We start from the raw sequence: 20,382 nt of genomic DNA on the forward strand, positions 1-20,382 counted from the left end.
CTAGAGCCTGGAAACAAGGACGACGGGGTCGGGGGATCCCCTGCTATGGACACATCTGTGTCCAAAAAAAGAAGCAAGGGGCTTTCCTCTGACCCCGAAGAAGCGGGTGTGAGGAAGAAAGCCATCTAATTTAATCACTCATGATGGCGGCACCCACTCCGCTGACTCTGGCATCAATTAACGTTGCCAGCATTAAGTCGGATACGGCTAGATTTGCGGCCTTTGATTTTCTCAGCCGAGTTGAAGCTGACATTTTATTTTTGCAGGAGACCAGGCTGTCTGATTTGGCAGCGATACATAAGGCAAAAAGGGAGTGGAGGTCAGGCCCTTCCTACTGGTCTCTTGCGGCCGAGCCGTATAGCGGAGTGGCGGTCCTTTTTACCGCAGCGGTTGAATGCCGACGAGTTATTGAATTAGAAATGGGAAGGTGCCTGATCTTAGATGTCCTCATGAAGGGACAAGAATTGAGACTTGTAAACATCTATGGTCCCCAGTCAAAAAAGGACAGGAAGAGTCTCTTTATGAGGATCAAGCCCTACCTTTTTACCAGCCGCCAAGTTGTCTTTGGAGGTGACTTTAATGCAGTCACAAGAGCCCGCGATAGGGGAGGCTCTGGAGACAGGCGGTTGACTTTTGACAGCGTCGCACTTAATAGCATAGCTAGCGAGGCTCGCCTGGTGGATGTCCACATCCGGCACACCCCAGGCCACGAGGGGTTCACCTATTATAGAGGTCAGAGCAGGTCAAGAATAGACAGGTTTTTTTTGAAGGAGGAAGCCATCTCTTCACCAGTGTCCGTTGTTGAGGTGGAATTCTCCGACCACTGTCTGATTTTGTTTTCTCTGAATGTTGCAGAGACCCCCCGGATGGGCAGAGGTTATTGGAGACTGAATTCATCACTCCTGGAGGAAGCAGAGATAAGACAGTCCTTTGAGGATTTTCTGCAGAGCCAGGTACCATTACTGGATCTCTGTAGCAGTAAGTCAGAGTGGTGGGAGATGTTCAAGAGGAGGGCAGCGAGGTTCTTCCGAGAGCTCTCCAACCTCAGATGCCTGGACAGGTACCGCCTGTACAACGGCCTGAGGAGGAAACTCGAACATCTCGTTTCGACTGGAGGTAGCCGCGAGGAGATCTCCAGAGTGAAATCTTTGCTCAAGAAGTGCCAGTACGATAGACACGCATCCTTGGTTTTTGAGAGGGATTTCGGGAAGTACCGCTCGCCCGACCCTTACAGAAACTGTAGGATGTCAGTGAATAGTAAAGTGGTCACTGGACTGATCGATAGTACAGGATCCCTGAATCGATCCAGATCAGGGATTCTGGAGGTTGTCAGATCCTACTACTCGCAACTCTTGGGAAAGAGGGATCTAGATTCGGAAGTGATGTCGGCTTTCCTGGCTGAAACTGTCCCTGAGCCGGGGGTAGACACCTCTCTTGATGTTTTGACAGGAGAGATCAGAATAGAGGAAGTTAAACTGGCGATTGATGGGCTCCGGCTCAAAAAATCGCCAGGACCGGACGGACTAACATCCGAGTATTATAAGACCTTCAAGGACCTCTTGAGTCCCCTCTTGACGGAGGTATTAAACGAGTGTCTTTCCTCGGGCACTCTGCCAAAGTCAATGAGGAGGTCAGCTTTGATCCTTCTGTCAAAGGGTAAAGACTCGAGCCGTATTGAGAACTGGCGTCCCATAGCACTTCTCAATACGGACAGGAAGGTTCTGGCAAAAGTGCTGTTTAATCGGTTGGTCAAGTTTGCACCCCGGCTCCTCTCAGGCGCCCAGCATTGCTCTGTTCCAGGCCGTAGCACCTTTAGCGCTGTTCTTGGTGTCCGGGAGGCAGTGGAGCAGGGTAGGGCTGGTCACTGGGAGGGGTACTTGCTGTCCTTGGATCAGGCCAAAGCGTTTGATCGGGTTAACCACGAGTACCTCTGGTCAGTCCTTCTGAGATACGGCCTGCCAGTGGGGTTTGTTGATTGGCTGCGAACATTGTATGCAGGGGCTGAGACTTTCCCGCTGGTGAACGGTTGGCTTGGCCGCCCTTTCGAGGTGGGGTCCGGTGTCCGCCAGGGCTGTCCTCTAAGTCCCCTGTTGTATGTGTTTGCGATAGATCCCTTCCTCAGGAGGGTTGATCGTGGACCTATAGCAGGGGTCGGGATGGACCGGGCGGTGCCGGAGGCTACCCTGAGGGCAGTGGCATACGCCGATGATGTCACGCTCTTCGTATCCTCAAGGGAGGAGGCGGAGTTTGTGGTGTCGGAGGTGGATGGCTACTCAGAGGCATCTGGGTCCAGGATCAACTGGGATAAGTGCGAAAGTCTCTGGTTAGGAAGGGGAGATCCTGTGTTTGATCTCCCGGACACTCTTCCGGTGCCCCAGACTTCAGCAAAAGTTCTTGGCATCAAATTTGGCCAGGGGGATTACCCCATGCAAAATTGGGTAGACGGGCTAGACGGTGCCACTCACAAGGTTAATCAGTGGAAGGGTTGGTCTTTAACCCTTCGGGAAAGAGTTAGCCTGATCAAAACATACCTGCTCCCTTTATTCATCTACCTGGGCAGCGTATGCATTTTGCCAGAGCCTCTCTGGACCCGGGTCTACAACCTGTTCTTCCTAATGTTGTGGGGGAACAGGTTGAACCTGATCAGGAGAGATGTTACATACCGCACGAGGAGACTAGGGGGGTTGTCTATGGTCAACCCCGTGGTGTTTCTTGTAGACACCTTTTTTAAGATCAACATAGGCAACCTCTGGCAAGAGAGGGCTCCTCCGTGGGTCTACTCCTGCCGGGGATGGTTTCGGCCTTTCTTCCAGGAATGGGAGACAGGAGGGCGAGTGAAGGACCTTCGCACGCAGCACGGACATCTCCCGGCTTACGCTACCTTGGTTCTGAAGGTGATACGCCGGTGGGGTCTGGGGATGTGGGAGATCAGGACTCTGACGAGGAGGCTCCTCGACGAAAGAGTCCTGTTGACCCATTTCCAGAAGCCCCTGGCGCTCAAGGACTGCCCAAGTCGGGACCTGGAGGGAGGGTTACGTTTACTGAATTCAACCCGGGTCCCCTTGAAGTTTTGGGACTTGGCTTGGCGCTGCTTTCACGGGAGACTGTATGTAAGGGGTAACTTGAAGAGCAGGCCTCTGATTGACAGGGGTTGCCCCCGTCAGGAGTGCAGCGACGTGCTGGAAAGCATGGAGCATTTCCTGCTTCAGTGCCCCTTTAATACAGAGGTATACCAACGGGTAGGGGTCTCCATAGGCTGGCGTCAGCTGGCACACCTCTCCTACGCGGAGTGGGCTTATGGAGCGTTCAGAGGCCTTGGTGGCAGGGACCGCTGCACTTTATTTCTAGTTAGCCTAGTGGTCAGGTTCCACATCTGGAGTGCACGGTGTCTAATCTCGACGGAGCTGAAAATCCTCCCCGTGGATACGGTATGTAGGAACATCCTGGGTGACCTGGTGAAGGTGCGTTCTTTGGAGTATGAGAGGCTGGGCACATCTAAGGCTTCTCTCCTATGGAGAGGGCTTGTATTTCGTTAGGGACAGTCTTTTCTTAATTTACTAGGGGCAGAGTAGGGAGAGAATAGGGACAGGATAGGGAGAGAGGAGGGATAGGGCAGGGAAAGTTTTCCATGAAGGGTCAGACTGAGGGGCAGACTAAGGACAGTCTAGGGCAAATTAGGGAAAGAATAGGGAGACCTTTTTAAAAAAAGAGAAGGGAAAGGGCATTGCTGTGTATGTGCCCGGTTTATCATCTCCAATCCTGGTGGGGGGCTGTGAGTGCACCATGAAGCCTTTTGTTTTGGTTTGGGCAAAATGAAAAGAAGTAGGGCTGCAGGTGAGCCGACCTTAGGCTTTCGGGTTGTATGAATATTGTATAGTATGTATATTGGTGTATGTCGGTGTATAGTTTATTATGGTTTTGTATATATTGTATATATTCACATTTTGGGTGGTAGGTAGGTTGGGGGGGAGTTGGGGGGGGTGGGGTTCACGCCTTGAGCCGTAGCCTGGCACGTCCCAAACAAACTCTGGGCACGGACTGGTGGAGTGGGCATGGCCCCCAGGCTGCGGCAGGGAAAAGTGTGGTATGATGTATATTTAAAAAAAAAAAAAAAAAAAAAAAAACCCTGGTGTGGCTTGGCACGTCCTGAACTTTGAACTCTGGGCACGGACTGGTGGAGCAGGCATGGCCCGCAAGCTGCACTGGGGACCCAAAAAAAATAATTTTAGTTTGGTTATATGCCGGTTGGCTCAGTCTTTATGTTAGTTTGGTTTGGTTAGTTATTTCTGTTATTGTTTAACGCTATTTCGTTTTATTTGTGTGGTTTCAGGGGGTTCGGCTGGACCTGTAGTTCTAGTTTTTTGTAGTGATATGCTCTTTTAAGTATTTTTGTTATATATTGAGTATGAATGGCTGTGTGAGTGTACAGCGGGGGAGGGGGAATGGGTATAAAGTGACTTTTCTTTTGTTGATGGGTCATGGACCGGGGAAAGGGCCTCATCTTGTTGTATACAGTTGTGTTATTGTTCATGTTTGGTTGTGTTTTATACTTTTCTAATAAAAGATCTACAGGATGTAACTCAGGATCAGTACAGGATAAGTAATGTATGTACACAGTGACTCCACCAGCAGAATAGTGAGTGCAGCTCTGGGGTATAATACAGGATGTAATTCAGGATCAGTACAGGATAAGTAATGTATGTACACAGTGACTCCACCAGCAGAATAGTGAGTGCAGCTCTGGGGTATAATACAGGATGTAATTCAGGATCAGTACAGGATAAGTAATGTATGTACACAGTGACTCCACCAGCAGAATAGTGAGTGCAGCTCTGCAGTATAATACAGGATGTAACTGAGGATCAGTACAGGATAAGTAATGTATGTACACAGTGACTCCACCAGCAGAATAGTGAGTGCAGCTCTGGGGTATAATACAGGATGTAGCTCAGGATCAGTACAGGATAAGTAATGTATGTACACAGTGACTCCACCAGCAGAATAGTGAGTGCAGCTCTGGGGTATAATACAGGATGTAACTCAGGAGCAGTACAGGATAAGTAATGTATGTACACAGTGACTCCACCAGCAGAATAGTGAGCACAGCTCTGGGGTATAATACAGGATGTAACTCAGGAGCAGTACAGGATAAGTAATGTATGTACACAGTGACTCCACCAGCAGAATAGTGAGTGCAGCTCTGGAGTATAATACAGGATGTAACTCAGGATCAGTACAGGATAAGTAATGTATGTACACAGTGACTCCACCAGCAGAATAGGGAGTGCAGCTCTGGAGTATAATACAGGATGTAACTCAGGGTCAGTACAGGATAAGTAATGTATGTACACAGTGACTCCACCAGCAGAATAGTGAGTGCAGCTCTGGGGTATGATACAGGATGTAACTCAGGATCAGTACAGGATAAGTAATGTATGTACACAGTGACTCCACAGCAGAATAGTGAGTGCAGCTCTGGGGTATAATCCAGGATGTAACTCAGGAGCAGTACAGGATAAGTAATGTATGTACACAGTGACTCCACCAGCAAAACAGTGAGTGCAGCTCTGGGGTATAATACAGGATGTAACTCAGGAGCAGTACAGGATAAGTAATGTATGTACACAGTGACTCCACCACCAGCAGAATAGTGAGTGCAGCTCTGGAGTATAATACAGGATGTAACTCAGGGTCAGTACAGGATACATCATGTATGTACACAGTGACTCCACCAGCAGAATAGTGAGTGCAGCTCTGCAGTATAATACATGATGTAACTCAGGAGCAGTACAGGATAAGTAATGTATGTACACAGTGACTCCACCAGCAGAATAGTGAGGGCAGCTCTGGGGTATAATACAGGATGTAACTCAGGAGCAGTACAGGATAAGTAATGTATGTACACAGTGACTCCACCAGCAGAATAGTGAGTGCAGCTCTGGGGTATAATACAGGATAAGTAATGTAATATATTTGCAAATGGACTCCTCTTTTATAAATGACACACAGATATAATGTAGTGATCACACACGGACATACCCTCGGGATGGTACATTATCAGAATACCCCTCTACATCAGGGGTACCTGGGAGGAGGTCTCTCCTTTGCTTACAGCCTCTCTCTATTCAGGCTCTTTGTATTAGTAGTTCAGGAAGGACCCAGCCGCTCCTGTAAATCATTGTGTTCAGGATCCTTCGTGTATCACAAGTTCGCAGTGTGTATCGATGGCGGCAGCGATCACCATCTACAAATCGTCTTACTACACCTGTCAGGGGTATTGCTATAGGGGGTGCAGAGGCAGCAGCTGTAGGCGGGCCCTGATGCCTGCGGGGGCCATACAGCTCCCCACCACATGACACGACTCCGCTATTATGGTAGGTGGGCCCCTGGTTGCAGATTCTGCATCGGAGCTTCATGCTATCTGTGTTGCCTGCAGATCGTTGCAGCGGCTACTTTATGGGATAATTATAGGTTTTAACCAAATTAATGGCCGTTCTAACGGACATGAAGGGGCGTGGCTCTATGGCGGGGCTCCCGTTTCCAGGGACCGTTGCATTACATGACGTTTGTACCAGTGAGTTCAATCTCTTCTGTATACTACGGGGCTGCGGTGTCATTAGTATCTATGGAAGAGTCCGTGGTGCGACCCCCGATATGTCCCACATGAAGTGTCTGTAAGAGGACCCTTATATTACAGGCATTCCGTATGTAGCAGAGTGGACTTGGCACTGCCGTGGGGAGGCCCGCATGTCACTTCTTTATGCATGGTGTACATAGTGGAAGGATCGGGTTGGTTGTGATGGCCGGGTCCCGTAGAATTATACACGGGGTCCTCACCTGTGTTGGACTGGAAGCCGGGCTTGCTGAAGCTGTAGTCCTTGATCTCATCGTACCAGGTATCCACAACCTCGGAGCCTGAAGTACAGCAAAGAGACATCAGACAACGGCATCCTCTGACGGGAGTGACGGACCATGAACCCCCTCCACGTTATGTGTGCGGTGCAGAAGCCAATGATACTATTCTAACAGCGCCCTAAAGACGGGACCCCACCCATGACCTCCAGACAGGACCCCACCCATGACCTCCAGACGGGACCCCACCCATGACCTCCAGACGGGACCCCACCCATGACCTCCAGACGGGACCCCACCCATGACCTCCAGACGGGACCCCACCCATGACCTCCAGACGGGACCCCACCCATTACCTCCAGACGGGACCCCACCCATGACCTCCAGACGGGACCCCAACCATGACCTCCAGAAGGGACCCCAACTATGACCTCCAGACGGGACCCCAGCCATGACCTCCAGACGGGACCCCAGCCATGACCTCCAGACGGGACCCCAGCCATGACCTCCAGACGGGACCCCAGCCATGACCTCCAGACGGGACCCCAGCCATGACCTCCAGACGGGACCCCAGCCATGACCTCCAGACGGGACCCCAGCCATGACCTCCATCACAGGATATTGTGCCGCAAAATTTTAGCAAGAAAATGGAAAAAAGATAAGTAAACCGTTCCACAAGCTGCGGGAGCGAGGCCTCTGCCTGGGCGACCGCTTACCAGACGCGTCCCGCACGCTGGAGTTCCACTTGTACCACAGGTTCTCCCCGTGGTTGGTGTTGCTGTGCTGGAGGGCGTTGATGGACAGAAGGTGGTCGGCCCATTTCTGACTAGATTCACAGAGTTCCCGGCTGAGCTGGAGGGGGGGCGCTCCGTGTGACCGGCGGTGCTGGTTGTGGCAGTCCAAAGCTTCTTGCTCAAAAGCGCTGAGTTTTATGGCTGCAAAACATAATCAGATGCAACAACTGGAGCCCAAGTGATCCGAGCGAGCTGCACCCCACACCCAGGGGCCCCAAGACTATATGCTGCATGGGGCAAAGTGTGAAATAACGCCCCCCCCCCCCACCCCCATCCACATCCACAAGAAAACCTCACATTTTACAGGCATTGAAAGTGCCAAGACACAAGATACCCAACACATATGTGAGACTTGTCTAAAGTGACAGAGTGATCGTGCCTCAGCAGTGATAGTGACCCCCATGAACGGCCCCAGTAGTAATAGTGACGTGTAATAGTATTCGTGTCCCCCATAGCGGCTCCAGCAGTAATAGAGCCTCAGAGTGTTAAGGCAGCAGAAATGCAGTCCCAAGCTCTGGCTCACGACATGAAGGTTGTGGGTTCAATCCTCGCATTGTTCAAGGCTCAAGGTTGACTCAGCCTTCCATCCTTCCGAGGTCAGTAAATGGGTACCAATAAATAAATTATGGAATAAGTTGGCGCAATCCAAATAACAAGATATGTAATATCCGGACTTTCTAGCCAGGCAGCACCCCGACGGGCAGTTCACTCACTAGGTCCGCAGGAACATACGCAGACAACAGGAAGAAAGAGGTCACAGCAGTTGGAGGGCCCAAAAGGAGTGAACCGAGCCAAAAAATTATCTTCTGGTGAAAAAATAATTCCCGCCGCTCTGAGGTCCGGAGGTGAGTGGGCTCTTAGATTAAATCCAACCAACCTCTGGAGCTTTATTAGGACTCCCAACTTATAAGAAATTAGAAAAAGTGGAAAAGAGAGGTAGAAGCTGACCAAGATGGATGAGGAGAACCAAGAAATCACCAAGTCTGAAAGGCCCACAAAGACGGGACACCCTGGAGGACACCATGTTCATAAGGTCACAGGATCGTGTAGATCCATCCTCTGATGTAACGGCCGGCGTTCTTCCTATCTAAACTTCTTACCTTGTCGGCCAAATGCTGTTGTTGGCTTTCGATCGCTTGTCTTCTCTGGTTCTGACGACTTGTTAACGCTCGGTTTCCACCGCGATCCGGATCCTTCATTATCTGAAGCGGTTGGGGCTGTTCCTGAGGGCAACACGTTCCTCTCAAAGTAACCCGGGTTGGTGATGTTTCCCGCTGGGTTGTACTGTCCCACCACAAAGAAAAGACCATTGCCGTCAGTCGCCACACCAACGCCGACTTCTTTGGAGTCCTTCCAGACAACTTGAGTGAAGTGACCTAAATCATAAGGGACAGCAGCCGTCGAAGTGAGGAGGACGTCAACTACATCTTGTACAACAACATTCCGGTAAGGATATGGAGACTTACCTGTGTTACTGCGGAACCCCGGCCTTCCAAAATCATAGTTCTTTATTTCATCGTACCAAGAGTCCACGGGCTCCTGACCTGTTGGGCGGAGAAACAAGATCTTAAGTCTAAGACTTAGTTCAGCGGTCCACATTCCCTAATTCACTGCAATTACCTAGAGAAGAGTAAATTAGCTATGGAAGGTGTCCCGCTACAGTCAGGTTAGTGGAGGGAGGTTTCTTCTGCAGGAAGCTGCCTCCCAGCCAGAGATGGTCTTCAATCAGCGTAAAGCTGGTTATACACATTAGATTAACAGCTTAGTGACCCCAATACCCCTTTTTACTGACCTCCCGAATGGGCTTTAAACCAATACATAGATCTTTGTAATGTGGTGGATTGGCTAACTTACAGCCTGGCTCCTGCTCTAACTGCCATGAGAGGGGGAAACCTCAGATCTGGGCAATTTAACCTCTTATATGCCACAATCAATAGCAACTACAGCATGTAAGTTACCAGTGGGTTCCCATGGTAGCCGGAAACCTGACAAAGGCCTGTATGTCTCACCATGTAACAAAGCCTATTATGCCCCGCCACCGGCAGAGTCTAATAGGCTGCTATCATAGGCTTAGTAGAGGGCGCGGGTCAGGTCCCGCTATGAAAATTCTCGCAGCGGGATCCGACCTGGCCGTCTGCAGGCGGCCTAATGAATACATTTGAGAACCTTGTTATTAGAAGTGAGAAGAAACAACAACAAAACAATTCAGAAGGAAAGTAGAGGAACAAGAGACCCCGATCACAAACTAACATGTTCCTACACAAATGCCCAGAGCATGGGAAACAAGCAAGGAGAATTGGAGCTCCGAACACAAGAAGAGAAATATGATGTCATAGGCATCACGGAAACTTGGTGGGATGATACACATGATTGGATACAAGGCTTGAAGGATACAATGTATCTATAAGAAACAGACCTAATAAAAGGGGAGGAGGTGTTGGGTTGTATGTTAGGAGAACCTTCATCTCCACAGAGATTCAAGCGTCAGAGCTGGGAGTTCGGTAGAAACTGTTTGGGTAAGAATACAAGGAGAGAACAACAGAAAGGACACCATGTTTGAACAAGGTTTAAGAGCATGAATGCAAGTACCTGGATGAGAATGGAGTAATTAACCAGAGCCACATGGGTTTGTAACAAACAAGTCATGACAGACTAATCTAATGTCCTTCTATAACAGAATCACCGACCGGGCTGATCAGGGAAATGTGGTGGATATAGTATATCTTGACCTTAGTAAAGCATTTGACAAAGTATCTCATACCATACTTATTGATGAAATGACCAAATCTGGGATTAACAAGGCAACTGTTAGGTGGATTCACAACTGGCTGAGTGATCGTACTCAAAGAGTGGTCATAAATGGCTGCACATCCAAGTGGAAGAATGTATCAAGTGGGGACCACAAGGCTCTGTCCTGGGCCCAGTGTTGGTCAACATTGTTATAAATGATCTGGAGGAGGGAATTGTGGGAAACTGATCAAATGTGCAGACGACACAAAGCTAGGAGGATTAGCCAACACTGGGGAAGAGGGAGAGAGGATTCAAAAAGATCTAGAAAAGCCTGAACAGTGGTCGGCGACTAACAGAATGGTATTTAACAAGGAGAAATGCAAATTCCTACATCTGGGCAAGAAAAATGAGGAAAGCCCATACAGAATGGGAGGAATTGGGCTAAGCAGCAGCACATGTGAAAAAGACTAATAGATCACAGACTGAACATGAGTCAACAATGTGATGCAGCAGCCAAAAAGGCAAACACAGTTCTGGGATGTATTAAGAGAAGCATAGAGTCTAGATCACGTGGGGTCATTATCCCCCTCTACTCTTCCTTAGTCAGACCTCATCTGGAATACTGGGTCCAGTTCTGGGCACCCCACTTTATAACAGACATAGACAAACTGGAGCAAGTTCAGAGAATTACCAAGATGGTGAGCAGTCTGCAAATCATGTCCTATGAGAAACGGTTAAAGGATCTGGGAATGTTTAGCAGAAGAGAAGGCTGAGAGGAGACTTAATAGCTGTCTACAAATATCTGAAGGGCGGTCACAGTGCAGAGGGATCAGCCCTATTCTCATCTGCACAAGGAAAGGCTAGAAGCAATGGGATGAAACTGAAAGGGAGGAGACACAGATTAGATATTAGACAGTGAGGGGGATCAGTGAGTGGAACAGGTTGCCACGGGAGGTGGGGAGTTTTCCTTCAATGGAAGTCTTCAGAGGCCAGATAGACATCTGTCTGGGATGATTTAGTGATCCTGCACTGAGCAGGGGGTTGGACCCGATGACCATGGAGGTCCTGATGACCCCGGAGGACCCTTCCAACTCTACCATTCTAGGATTCTATGAATTACCTGGGAGTTCTCTGGTGCTGGAGCTGTATTTGTAGTACAGGTTCTCTCCATGGTCCGATCCGCTGTGTTTGAGGGTCCGGATGGACAGCAGGTGGTCCGCCCATGTCTGTGCTGAGCGGCAGAGATCCCGGTTGAGCTGGAGTGGCGGGGCGCCGTGTTTCTTCCTGTATACATTATGGGCCAACACAAAGTCTCTCTCAAACTGGTTTCCTTCAACACCTAAAAGAAGCAGAAGAGTTGTGAGCGACGGCCACGGAGCGATACACAGATCTCAGGAGAAGTCACCAACATCCTGCCCCCCCCCCCCTCCCTGGAGTATCCGCACGGCACAAGAAGATCCACGTGTGATTTAGGCTCTGCATATCAGTTATATGACTTTAGCAGCGGCAAAGCGGAAGTCACTCAGTTTTGGGGGTCTTCGGAGGACAAAACAGTTGGGGTGTGGTTGGAGATATGCAGAATTAGAAATCTTAGCCGACCTCCATCACCGACCCCGTTCTCTGGCTGTAAGGCACCCACTGCCATTTCTTGTATTGAAGGGGCTGTTCATGGAGGCAGAATCCTCACCTGGACCGGCGGCAGCGGAACCTCCCTTGCAGGCCTGTCGCAAGCTACGAGCTGCGCTCGTCACATCATCGGAGGGGGCCGACTCTGCTCCTCTTTTCATTAACTAAGCCCCGCCCCTTCTCTGCAGCGGCCGTGACAGTAAAAGGGTAGGCTTGGTTCTTAAGATGAGCAGCTAGCCCCCTCCAATGACGTGAGGGGCACAGAGCCCAGACCATGGGGCCCAAAAGGAAGGTTGTGAAACCACAAGTCAGGGTAAAGACTCCACCTTCCTGGACAACTCCTTTAAGAAAACTAGCTCCACCCCTTACTGAAGCCCCACCCCTGGAATAGGAGGACCAGGTGGAAATGAACACTTGTGTTCTCTCCAAGAAGTCTACAAGACCATGATGTTTGGAGGTCACATGGTTTGGTCCTTCCTTTGCAGGAGGCGAGCAGAAAGTGGAAGTGCCAGCACTGCTGGATTGGGTAACCGCTTCCTCTCCTGCACAACCCCGTTAACCCCTTAGGGTACTTTGATACGTAGTGAGAAATCATTCGCCTGAGCAATGGACGGCGCGGTTCCCCGTTCGCTCAGTTTAAACACAAAGGTGAACAGTTGTTTTTCCTTAAACGGGATCGTTCAGCCGCTGCGGCGTGGATGAGAACGACGGAACCGAAGGATTAGTGAATGAGTCACGACGATCGTTATACCTGCGCGAAACCAACGAGAAGCGAACAAGTTACCCTTCACTGTTCTGTCACTCCGCGTCTTCACACCAAACGATTGTCGGTCGTATATTAGTGGCCCCGACAGCCTTCTACTGCCCTCAGGGGCGTTACACCTGCACATCTTGTTATGGCGGTGGCTCAGCGACTACTGACAGCGGGGCTCCTGCTCTAACCGCTAGGAATAGAGAAACCTCCGATCCCGCAGTTTAACCCTTTACATGATGCAATCAACAGTAACTGCAGCCTGTAAGCGGATGACGGGGGGGGGGGGGGGGGGGGGCTCCTTCTGCCACCCATCGGACCCCACAGGGCGATCACAAGATACCAGTGGGCTCACATGGCAGCCAGAAGCCTGATAAATGCCTCCATGCCCGCCATGTAACTCAGCCTATTAGGCCCCGCCCCCTGCGGCTGTCACAGGAAAAACAACCCATCGTTTCCACACAAAAATTCTTTTAAATTGATAAAATACAAAAAAGTTATTAAAAGCGGCGCATATCGACCGGACAGACCATATTCTGCCATTTATCGTGCGGTGAACGCTGTAAAAGTGGGTTTAAGAACGAACGTCAGAATTGGTATTTTTCTTTTGTTTGTCCATGAAGAATGTAACAAAAACCAACCCAGCAGTCACATGACCGCGAACCGGTGCCAATGACTACCACAACTCTACCCGCCAACAAGTAGCCCACGAAGCACCGTGGCCGGGGAGTAACAGCGTGCCGGGCCTCAGACTGCGGCCGGGGAGGAACAGCGTGCCGGGCCTCAGACTGCAGCCGGGGAGGAACAGCGTGCCGGGGACTGCGGCCGGGGAGCAACAGCATGCCGGGCCTCAGACTGCGGCCGGGGAGTAACAGCTTGCCGGGCCTCAGACTGCGGCACCGCGGCCGGGGAGTAACAGCGTGCCGGGCCTCAGACTGCGGCCGGGGAGTAAATGCGTGCCGGGCCTCAGGCCACGGCCGGGGAGTAACAGCGTGCCGGGCCTCAGACTGCGGCACCGCGCCCGGGGAGTAACAGCTTGCCGGGCCTCAGACTGCGGCCGGGGAGTAACAGCGTGCCGGGCCTCAGACTGCAGCGCCGCGGCTGAGGAGTAACAGCGTTCCGGGCCTCAGACTGCGGCGCCACGGGCAGGGAGCAACAGCGTGCCGGGCCTCAGACTGCGGCACCGCGGCCGGGGAGTAACAGCGTGCCGGGCCTCAGACTGCGGCGCTGCGGGCGGGGAGTAACAGCGTGCCGGGCCTCAGACTGCGGCACCGCGGCCGGGGAGTAACAGCGTGCCGGGCCTCAGACTGCGGTGCCGCGGGCAGGGAGTAACAGCGTGCCGGGCCTCAGACTGCGGCGCTGCGGGCGGGGAGTAACAGCGTGCCGGGCCTCAGACTGCGGCGCTGCGGGCGGGGAGTAACAGCGTGTCGGGCCTCAGGCCGCGGCCGGCCAGTAACAGCGTGCCGGGCCTCAGACTGCGGTGCCGCGGGCAGGGTGTAACAGCGTGCCGGGCCTCAGACTGCGGCGCTGCGGGCAGGGAGTAACAGCGTGCCGGGCCTCAGACTGCGGCGCTGCGGGCAGGGAGTAACAGCGTGCCGGGCCTCAGACTGCGGCACCACGGCCGGGGAGTAACAGCGTGCCGGGCCTCAGGCCGCGGCCGGCGGTTCATCTTATAAACATGTTATTATTGTGCAGACGTAGTAAAAAGTTATAACCTCTATGAACTCGTCGCAGGAATCGCGGCGCTCCGATAAGAATGTTATCCGGTTATTAAGCAGCAGTTGTCCTATATGAGGTTATTACACTGCAGGACCTAGAAGTGGCCCCTGGGGTGGCGGACGGGGCCCCCGCACACATGAGAACACCAGGGTTTCCTGCAGGCGGCCCCCGTCATTCCAATCACCTCAGTCATGGCGTCCGGATGAATCACCACATTGTACTGCAAGGAATCCGGCTGCCGCCAGTCCGAGAGGCTTCAGATGGACGTCTTCGCCCACATCATGCAGTCCGCCCTGGGAAGACGCTGAGGTGGAGGCGGCCGGTGTCTTCGAGGACTGGGAGTTGCTTCGTGGCCGCTACGCGGTCGTGTCTTAGTTAGTCTGACTCTGGGAAAGTGAAGCGGCCGCCATGACAGCGTCGAGCAGACCCTCACTCAGCAAGGAGCATGAAGCTGGGTGTCCGGAGCGAGCTGCAGGGTCGACGGCGCACCCTCAGACGCGGGCCAGGAGCGACAAAATGAACGCTGGAAACCGTCAATTCAGGCAATGATCGTCCCGTGTGCCCGCGGGGCGCTGAGCGACAAATCACAATTAGCTGAAGTGAAAACCAAACGACCGTCGGGCCGCGTAGAGGGAGCCGCTCAACGATAGAGCGCCTCCTGTTACTGTGAATGGAAGAGCGTGCTCCGCCGCCGTTTACACTACGGTCGTCCCGTACGCCTGCCCACGTGCGGACCGGCCCTGCATCGCTCTCTCCCACGGGCGCAGGGCATCCGGTCGGGTAAAGACGCTGCGGATTTTCATGCTCTATATTTACGCACACGAATAAAAACACGGGGCGGCCATTCATTTACCGTGAGAGTATCACGCGTCATGAGTACGCACTGCGTATCTGCGCAAGCTCCATGATTTTAATGCGCCATTTCAATCCATACTACAGACTAAACTAGGACGTACCGCGATGTAAAATGCGCGCTGCGACACTCCGATACAACCTAATGGGGTTTCTGCATTCTGTATGACGCAGATATACGTGCGCAATGCATGACAGCTCCTGTGTGTTGGGCGCTTAGTCTTGCCTTACTGGTTTGCAGGTGTCCGGATGTAAAGGGTTAATAGGCACACCCTCTGCCTGCCCGGGCCTGGATCCGCCGCTGCGGTCATTTGCCCTCCATGTGGCAGGATTTTAGCGCGACATACGAGAGGGTGATGGGGCCCACGCAGGCGGGCGCCGGGATTATACGTCTGGGGGGGAGGATCAGGCAGTTGGATTTCCGTACGCCCGACCCTTCTGTCCTCGGGCAGATCTGGCGCTGCTGTCAGGCGTCTGGCGGCGTTTTTCTCCCATCACTACATGCCGGACCGGTGACGTCGCGCCCGCAGCGGCGGCTCTCTAACGGCTCCGGTTTTTCCCTCGGCATTCTGTCTGCTCTGGATTTAAATCGCCATCCAAATGAACGTGCGCATACAGAAATGGCGCTATTCTCTCCTGCGGAGATGTAGATGGTGATTGGGGTCTCCATTAGAGGATCACACGGAGATGGCTGGGGTCTGAGGCGGGCCGCACTTGTTTAGGGGTAGGGGGTCTGGATTAATTGGGCCGGCTTCACGCGGTTTGGGGTTAATAACACAAGATTTGTGGTTTGCAAGATGCACAAATATGAACTCCACTCATTTGAACGGGGGTCACACATGAGCGACATCCTTCTGCGCCGCGCCGCGGGAAACAAATCACAGCAGGTCCTACATTCCTGCGATGTCATCCATTGATTTCAATCGGAGGACTCAGGGATCCTCTGCCGCAACTGTGACAGCTGCAGCGGGGGAAACCCCTCATGCCCCAGCAGGGAGGGAACCCCTTCATGACTAAGCAGGGGGAACCCCATCATGCCCCGGGCATGAAGGGATTCCCCGTAGTGATGTGAGACTGTATTCACATGAAAAGGCCTTGCATCCAGGGGCTTTCCTATGACCGCTCCTTCACACTGGCGAGGGTGGTATGATAGCGCCCTCATAATCCATGTGAAACCCCTGGATGCAAGATGCTGTTATGTGAACATAGCCTCGCATCACGGTGGGGAATCCCTTCATCCTCATGGGGTATCCCTTCACCCCTGCTGCAGCCGAAGGGACACCCCCCAGGGCCGAAGGGATACCCCCCAGGGCTGGAGGGATCCCCCGCCGTATCTAGCACAGCCACAGCAGGGGATCGTGATGTTCTGCCATGTTAATGGGCCGGCCCCTTTTGAAAGCAATGGGTAATTTCGCAAAAAAAAAAAGACCCGCTGCAAATGTGTTTTTCACGCGGCATCGCAGGACTGCAGACATCCCAGACGGGACGGAGGGCGTTGGAATTATTTGCTTTCATAATCGCGCGTTTCACTCGCATCGCAAGAAGATCGAACGCTTTACTGGCCGGTGTGAAGGATCCTGGGGCCGGTAGATAGCGCGTCGGTCTGTATCAGGCTGGGGTCTATATTAGTTTAAGGGTCCGGGGACTGTATTGATTAGGGGGTCTGGTCTGGGTCTGTATTAGGTCTGGGGTCTGTATTGATTAGGGGGTCTGGTCTGGGTCTGTATTAGGTTGGGGGTCTGCATACAGGGTGTTGGTCTGTATCAGGTCTGGGGTCTGTATTGATTAGGGGGTCTGGTCTGGGTCTGTATTAGGTTGGGGGTCTGCATACAGGGTGTTGGTCTGTATCAGGTCTGGGGTCTGTATTGATTAGGGGGTCTGGTCTGGGTCTGTATCAGGTCTGGGGTCTGTATTGATTAGGGGTCCAGCCTGTATCTGGTTGGGGGTCTGCATACAGGGTGTCGGTCTGTATCAGGTCTGGGGTCTATATTGATTAGGGGGTCTGGTCCGGGGTCTGTATTGATTTAAAGGACTGGCCCAGGTCTGGGGTCTGTATTGATTAGGGGTCCAGCCTGTATCTGGTTGGGGGTCTGCATACAGGGTGTCGGTCTGTATCAGGTCTGGGGTCTATATTGATTAGGGGGTCTGGTCTGGGTCTGTATTAGGTTGGGGGTCTGCATACAGGGTGTTGGTCTGTATCAGGTCTGGGGTCTGTATTGATTAGGGGGTCTGGTCTGGGTCTGTATTAGGTTGGGGGTCTGCATACAGGGTGTTGGTCTATATCAGGTCTGGGGTCTATATTGATTAGGGGGTCTGGTCTGGGTCTGTATCAGGTCTGGGGTCTGTATTGATTAGGGGGTCTGGTCTGGGGTCTGTATTAGGTTGGGGGTCTGCATACAGGGTGTTGGTCTGTATCAGGTCTGGGGTCTGTATTGATTAGGGGGTCTGGTCTGGGTCTGTATTAGGTTGGGGGTCTGCATACAGGGTGTTGGTCTATATCAGGTCTGGGGTCTATATTGATTAGGGGGTCTGGTCTGGGTCTGTATCAGGTCTGGGGTCTGTATTGATTAGGGGGTCTGGTCTGGGGTCTGTATTGATTTAAAGGACTGGCCCAGGTCTGGGGTCTGTATTGATTAGGGGTCCAGCCTGCATACAGGGTGTCGGTCTATATTAGTTGGGGGTCATCTGCACTCCTTGTGATTCAAATGCCTTAGGCGGGTCTCACGTGAACGGATCAGATTCCGCATGGAGGAGGGCTGCAGCCAATCCCAGCTGTGAGCCCGGCCAGCCACCCTGCGTACCTGCCATTACTGTATTGCGCAGTGCGGGTTTGTTTTTGCCGCGCCGTTGCTTAGCGATGCCCCGGGTACCCGCAGTCCATACGCAGCATTAATGTTACGGACTGCAGATCGGACGCATCTATTGACATGAATGGAGGCCGTCCGTGCGGATTCAGCCTCCATATAAAGCACGCTGCGATTTTTCTTCCGCTCGCAGAATACGCAATTTGTGTTTGTGAGTGGAAACGAAAATGATTGCCTTTCAATGCCGCGTTTTACTGTGGATCCCCCGCGGACGGCGATCATGGAATCCGCAATCCAATCCGCCCCGTGAGCCGGCCCTCGCTTGGAGACGTGTTGTACATTAATGGGTGGCGATTACAGTAATTTTGCGCAGACGTAAGAGTCACCCCCAGTCACAGCACAGGGGATAGCCTGCAGATAGTTGGGGGTCCGGCCGCTTGGGACCCCTCCCCCTGGGAATCCCCCTTGGAGGTCACTACTACCCAAAAGTTGACAAATAGTACAGCTCCCAGCGATTAGGACCCCCGAGTGGTCAGCCCCTCCCCCTCCATCATCCCTATATTGCACAACCTTATAACATCCCGTGTAATATTACACATCCCCCTCCCCCCACCGCTGTGTCACGGCCAGTTTATCTCACACTCCCAGGACTTATCATGTGTCACCAGCTCCTTCCAAGCAGCCCTGACCCTGCGCCAAATCACGTGGCTAATGTCTGGGCTGGGAGCGCACATCCCACAGCCGGGCCCCCTGCGCTCGGCACCCAGCTCTCCACAGACCCTGAGCGGCATATCATTCATTCACCATGTTGGGCGGCAGATGTGATTGGTGCCATAAAGCGGTACGAACAACAATCCCACAAGTTACGGAACACGATCCTTTATCAGCCATAACACCAATACGCTGTGTACCCCATAGTCTGCGGAGACTGCCATCTCTATGTGCCCGATCAGTATGTGCTCTATAGGGAGGTGAGCTCCCTGACATCTGTGATATGTGCCCCGATCAGTATGTGCTCTATAGGGGGGTAAGCACCCTCACATCTGTGACATGTGTCCTGATCAGTATGTGCTCTATAGGGGGGTGAGCTCCCTGACATCTGTGATATGTGTCCTGATCAGTATGCGCTCTATAGGGTGGTGAGCACCCTCACATCTGTGACATGTGTCCTGATCAGTATGTGCTCTATAGGGGGGTAAGCACCCTCACATCTGTGATATGTGTCCCGATCAGTATGCGCTCTATAGGGTGGTGAGCTCCCTCACATCTGTGACATGTGTCCTGATCAGTATGTGCTCTATAGGGGGGTAAGCACCCTCACATCTGTGATATGTGTCCCGATCAGTATGCGCTCTATAGGGTGGTGAGCTCCCTCACATCTGTGACATGTGTCCTGATCAGTATGTGCTCTATAGGGGGGTGAGCTCCCTCACATCTGTGATATGTGTCCCGATCAGTATGTGCTCTATAGGGAGGTGAGCTCCCTCACATCTGTGATATGTGCCCCGATCAGTATGTGCTCTATAGGGAGGTGAGCTCCCTCACATCTGTGATATGTGTCCTGATCAGTATGCGCTCTATAGGGAGGTGAGCTCCCTTACATCTGTGATATGTGTCCCGATCAGTATGTGCTCTATAGGGGGGTGAGCGCCCTGACATCTGTGATATGTGTCCCGATCAGTATGTGCTCTATAGGGGGGTGAGCGCCCTGACATCTGTGATATGTGTCCTGATCAGTATGTGCTCTATAGGGGGGTAAGCACCCTTACATCTGTGATATGTGTCCTGATCAGTATGTGCTCTATAGGGGGGTGAGCTCCCTCACATCTGTGATATGTGTCCTGATCAGTATGTGCTCTATAGGGGGGTGAGCTCCCTCACATCTGCGATATGTGCCCCGATCAGTATGTGCTCTATAGGGGGGTGAGCGCCCTCACATCTGTGACATGTGTCCTGATCAGTATGTGCTCTATAGGGGGGTGCTCCCTCACATCTGTGATATGTGTCCCGATCAGTATGTGCTCTATAGGGGGGTAAGCTCCCTTACATCTGTGATATGTGTCCCGATCAGTATGTGCTCTATAGGGGGGTGAGCGCCCTGACATCTGTGATATGTGTCTCGATCAGTATGTGCTCTATAGGGGGGTGAGCGCCCTGACATCTGTGATATGTGTCCCGATCAGTATGTGCTCTATAGGGGGGTAAGCACCCTTACATCTGTGATATGTGTCCCGATCAGTATGTGCTCTATAGG

At 52.3% G+C, this 20,382-nt stretch overlaps 1 protein-coding gene across 3 annotated transcripts in view; it reads right to left on the reverse strand.

Annotated features, from left to right (window-relative positions):
* Nucleotides 1–20,382, reverse strand: part of LOC136579924 (uncharacterized) — a 91,365-nt gene that overhangs the window by 25,893 nt on the left and 45,090 nt on the right. For all 3 annotated transcript variants that reach the window (XM_066580019.1, XM_066580020.1, XM_066580018.1), the window contains exons 6-10: nucleotides 11,497–11,715; nucleotides 9,113–9,190; nucleotides 8,747–9,022; nucleotides 7,569–7,787; nucleotides 6,838–6,915 (exon numbers count right to left, since the gene is read on the reverse strand). In XM_066580019.1, coding sequence (XP_066436116.1) covers nucleotides 6,838–6,915; nucleotides 7,569–7,787; nucleotides 8,747–9,022; nucleotides 9,113–9,190; nucleotides 11,497–11,715 — 870 coding nt within the window. The remainder of the gene's footprint in view (nucleotides 1–6,837; nucleotides 6,916–7,568; nucleotides 7,788–8,746; nucleotides 9,023–9,112; nucleotides 9,191–11,496; nucleotides 11,716–20,382) is intronic.

This window comes from Eleutherodactylus coqui, chromosome 10 (genome assembly GCF_035609145.1).
Source record: "Eleutherodactylus coqui strain aEleCoq1 chromosome 10, aEleCoq1.hap1, whole genome shotgun sequence".
Classification (NCBI taxonomy): domain Eukaryota; kingdom Metazoa; phylum Chordata; class Amphibia; order Anura; family Eleutherodactylidae; genus Eleutherodactylus; species Eleutherodactylus coqui.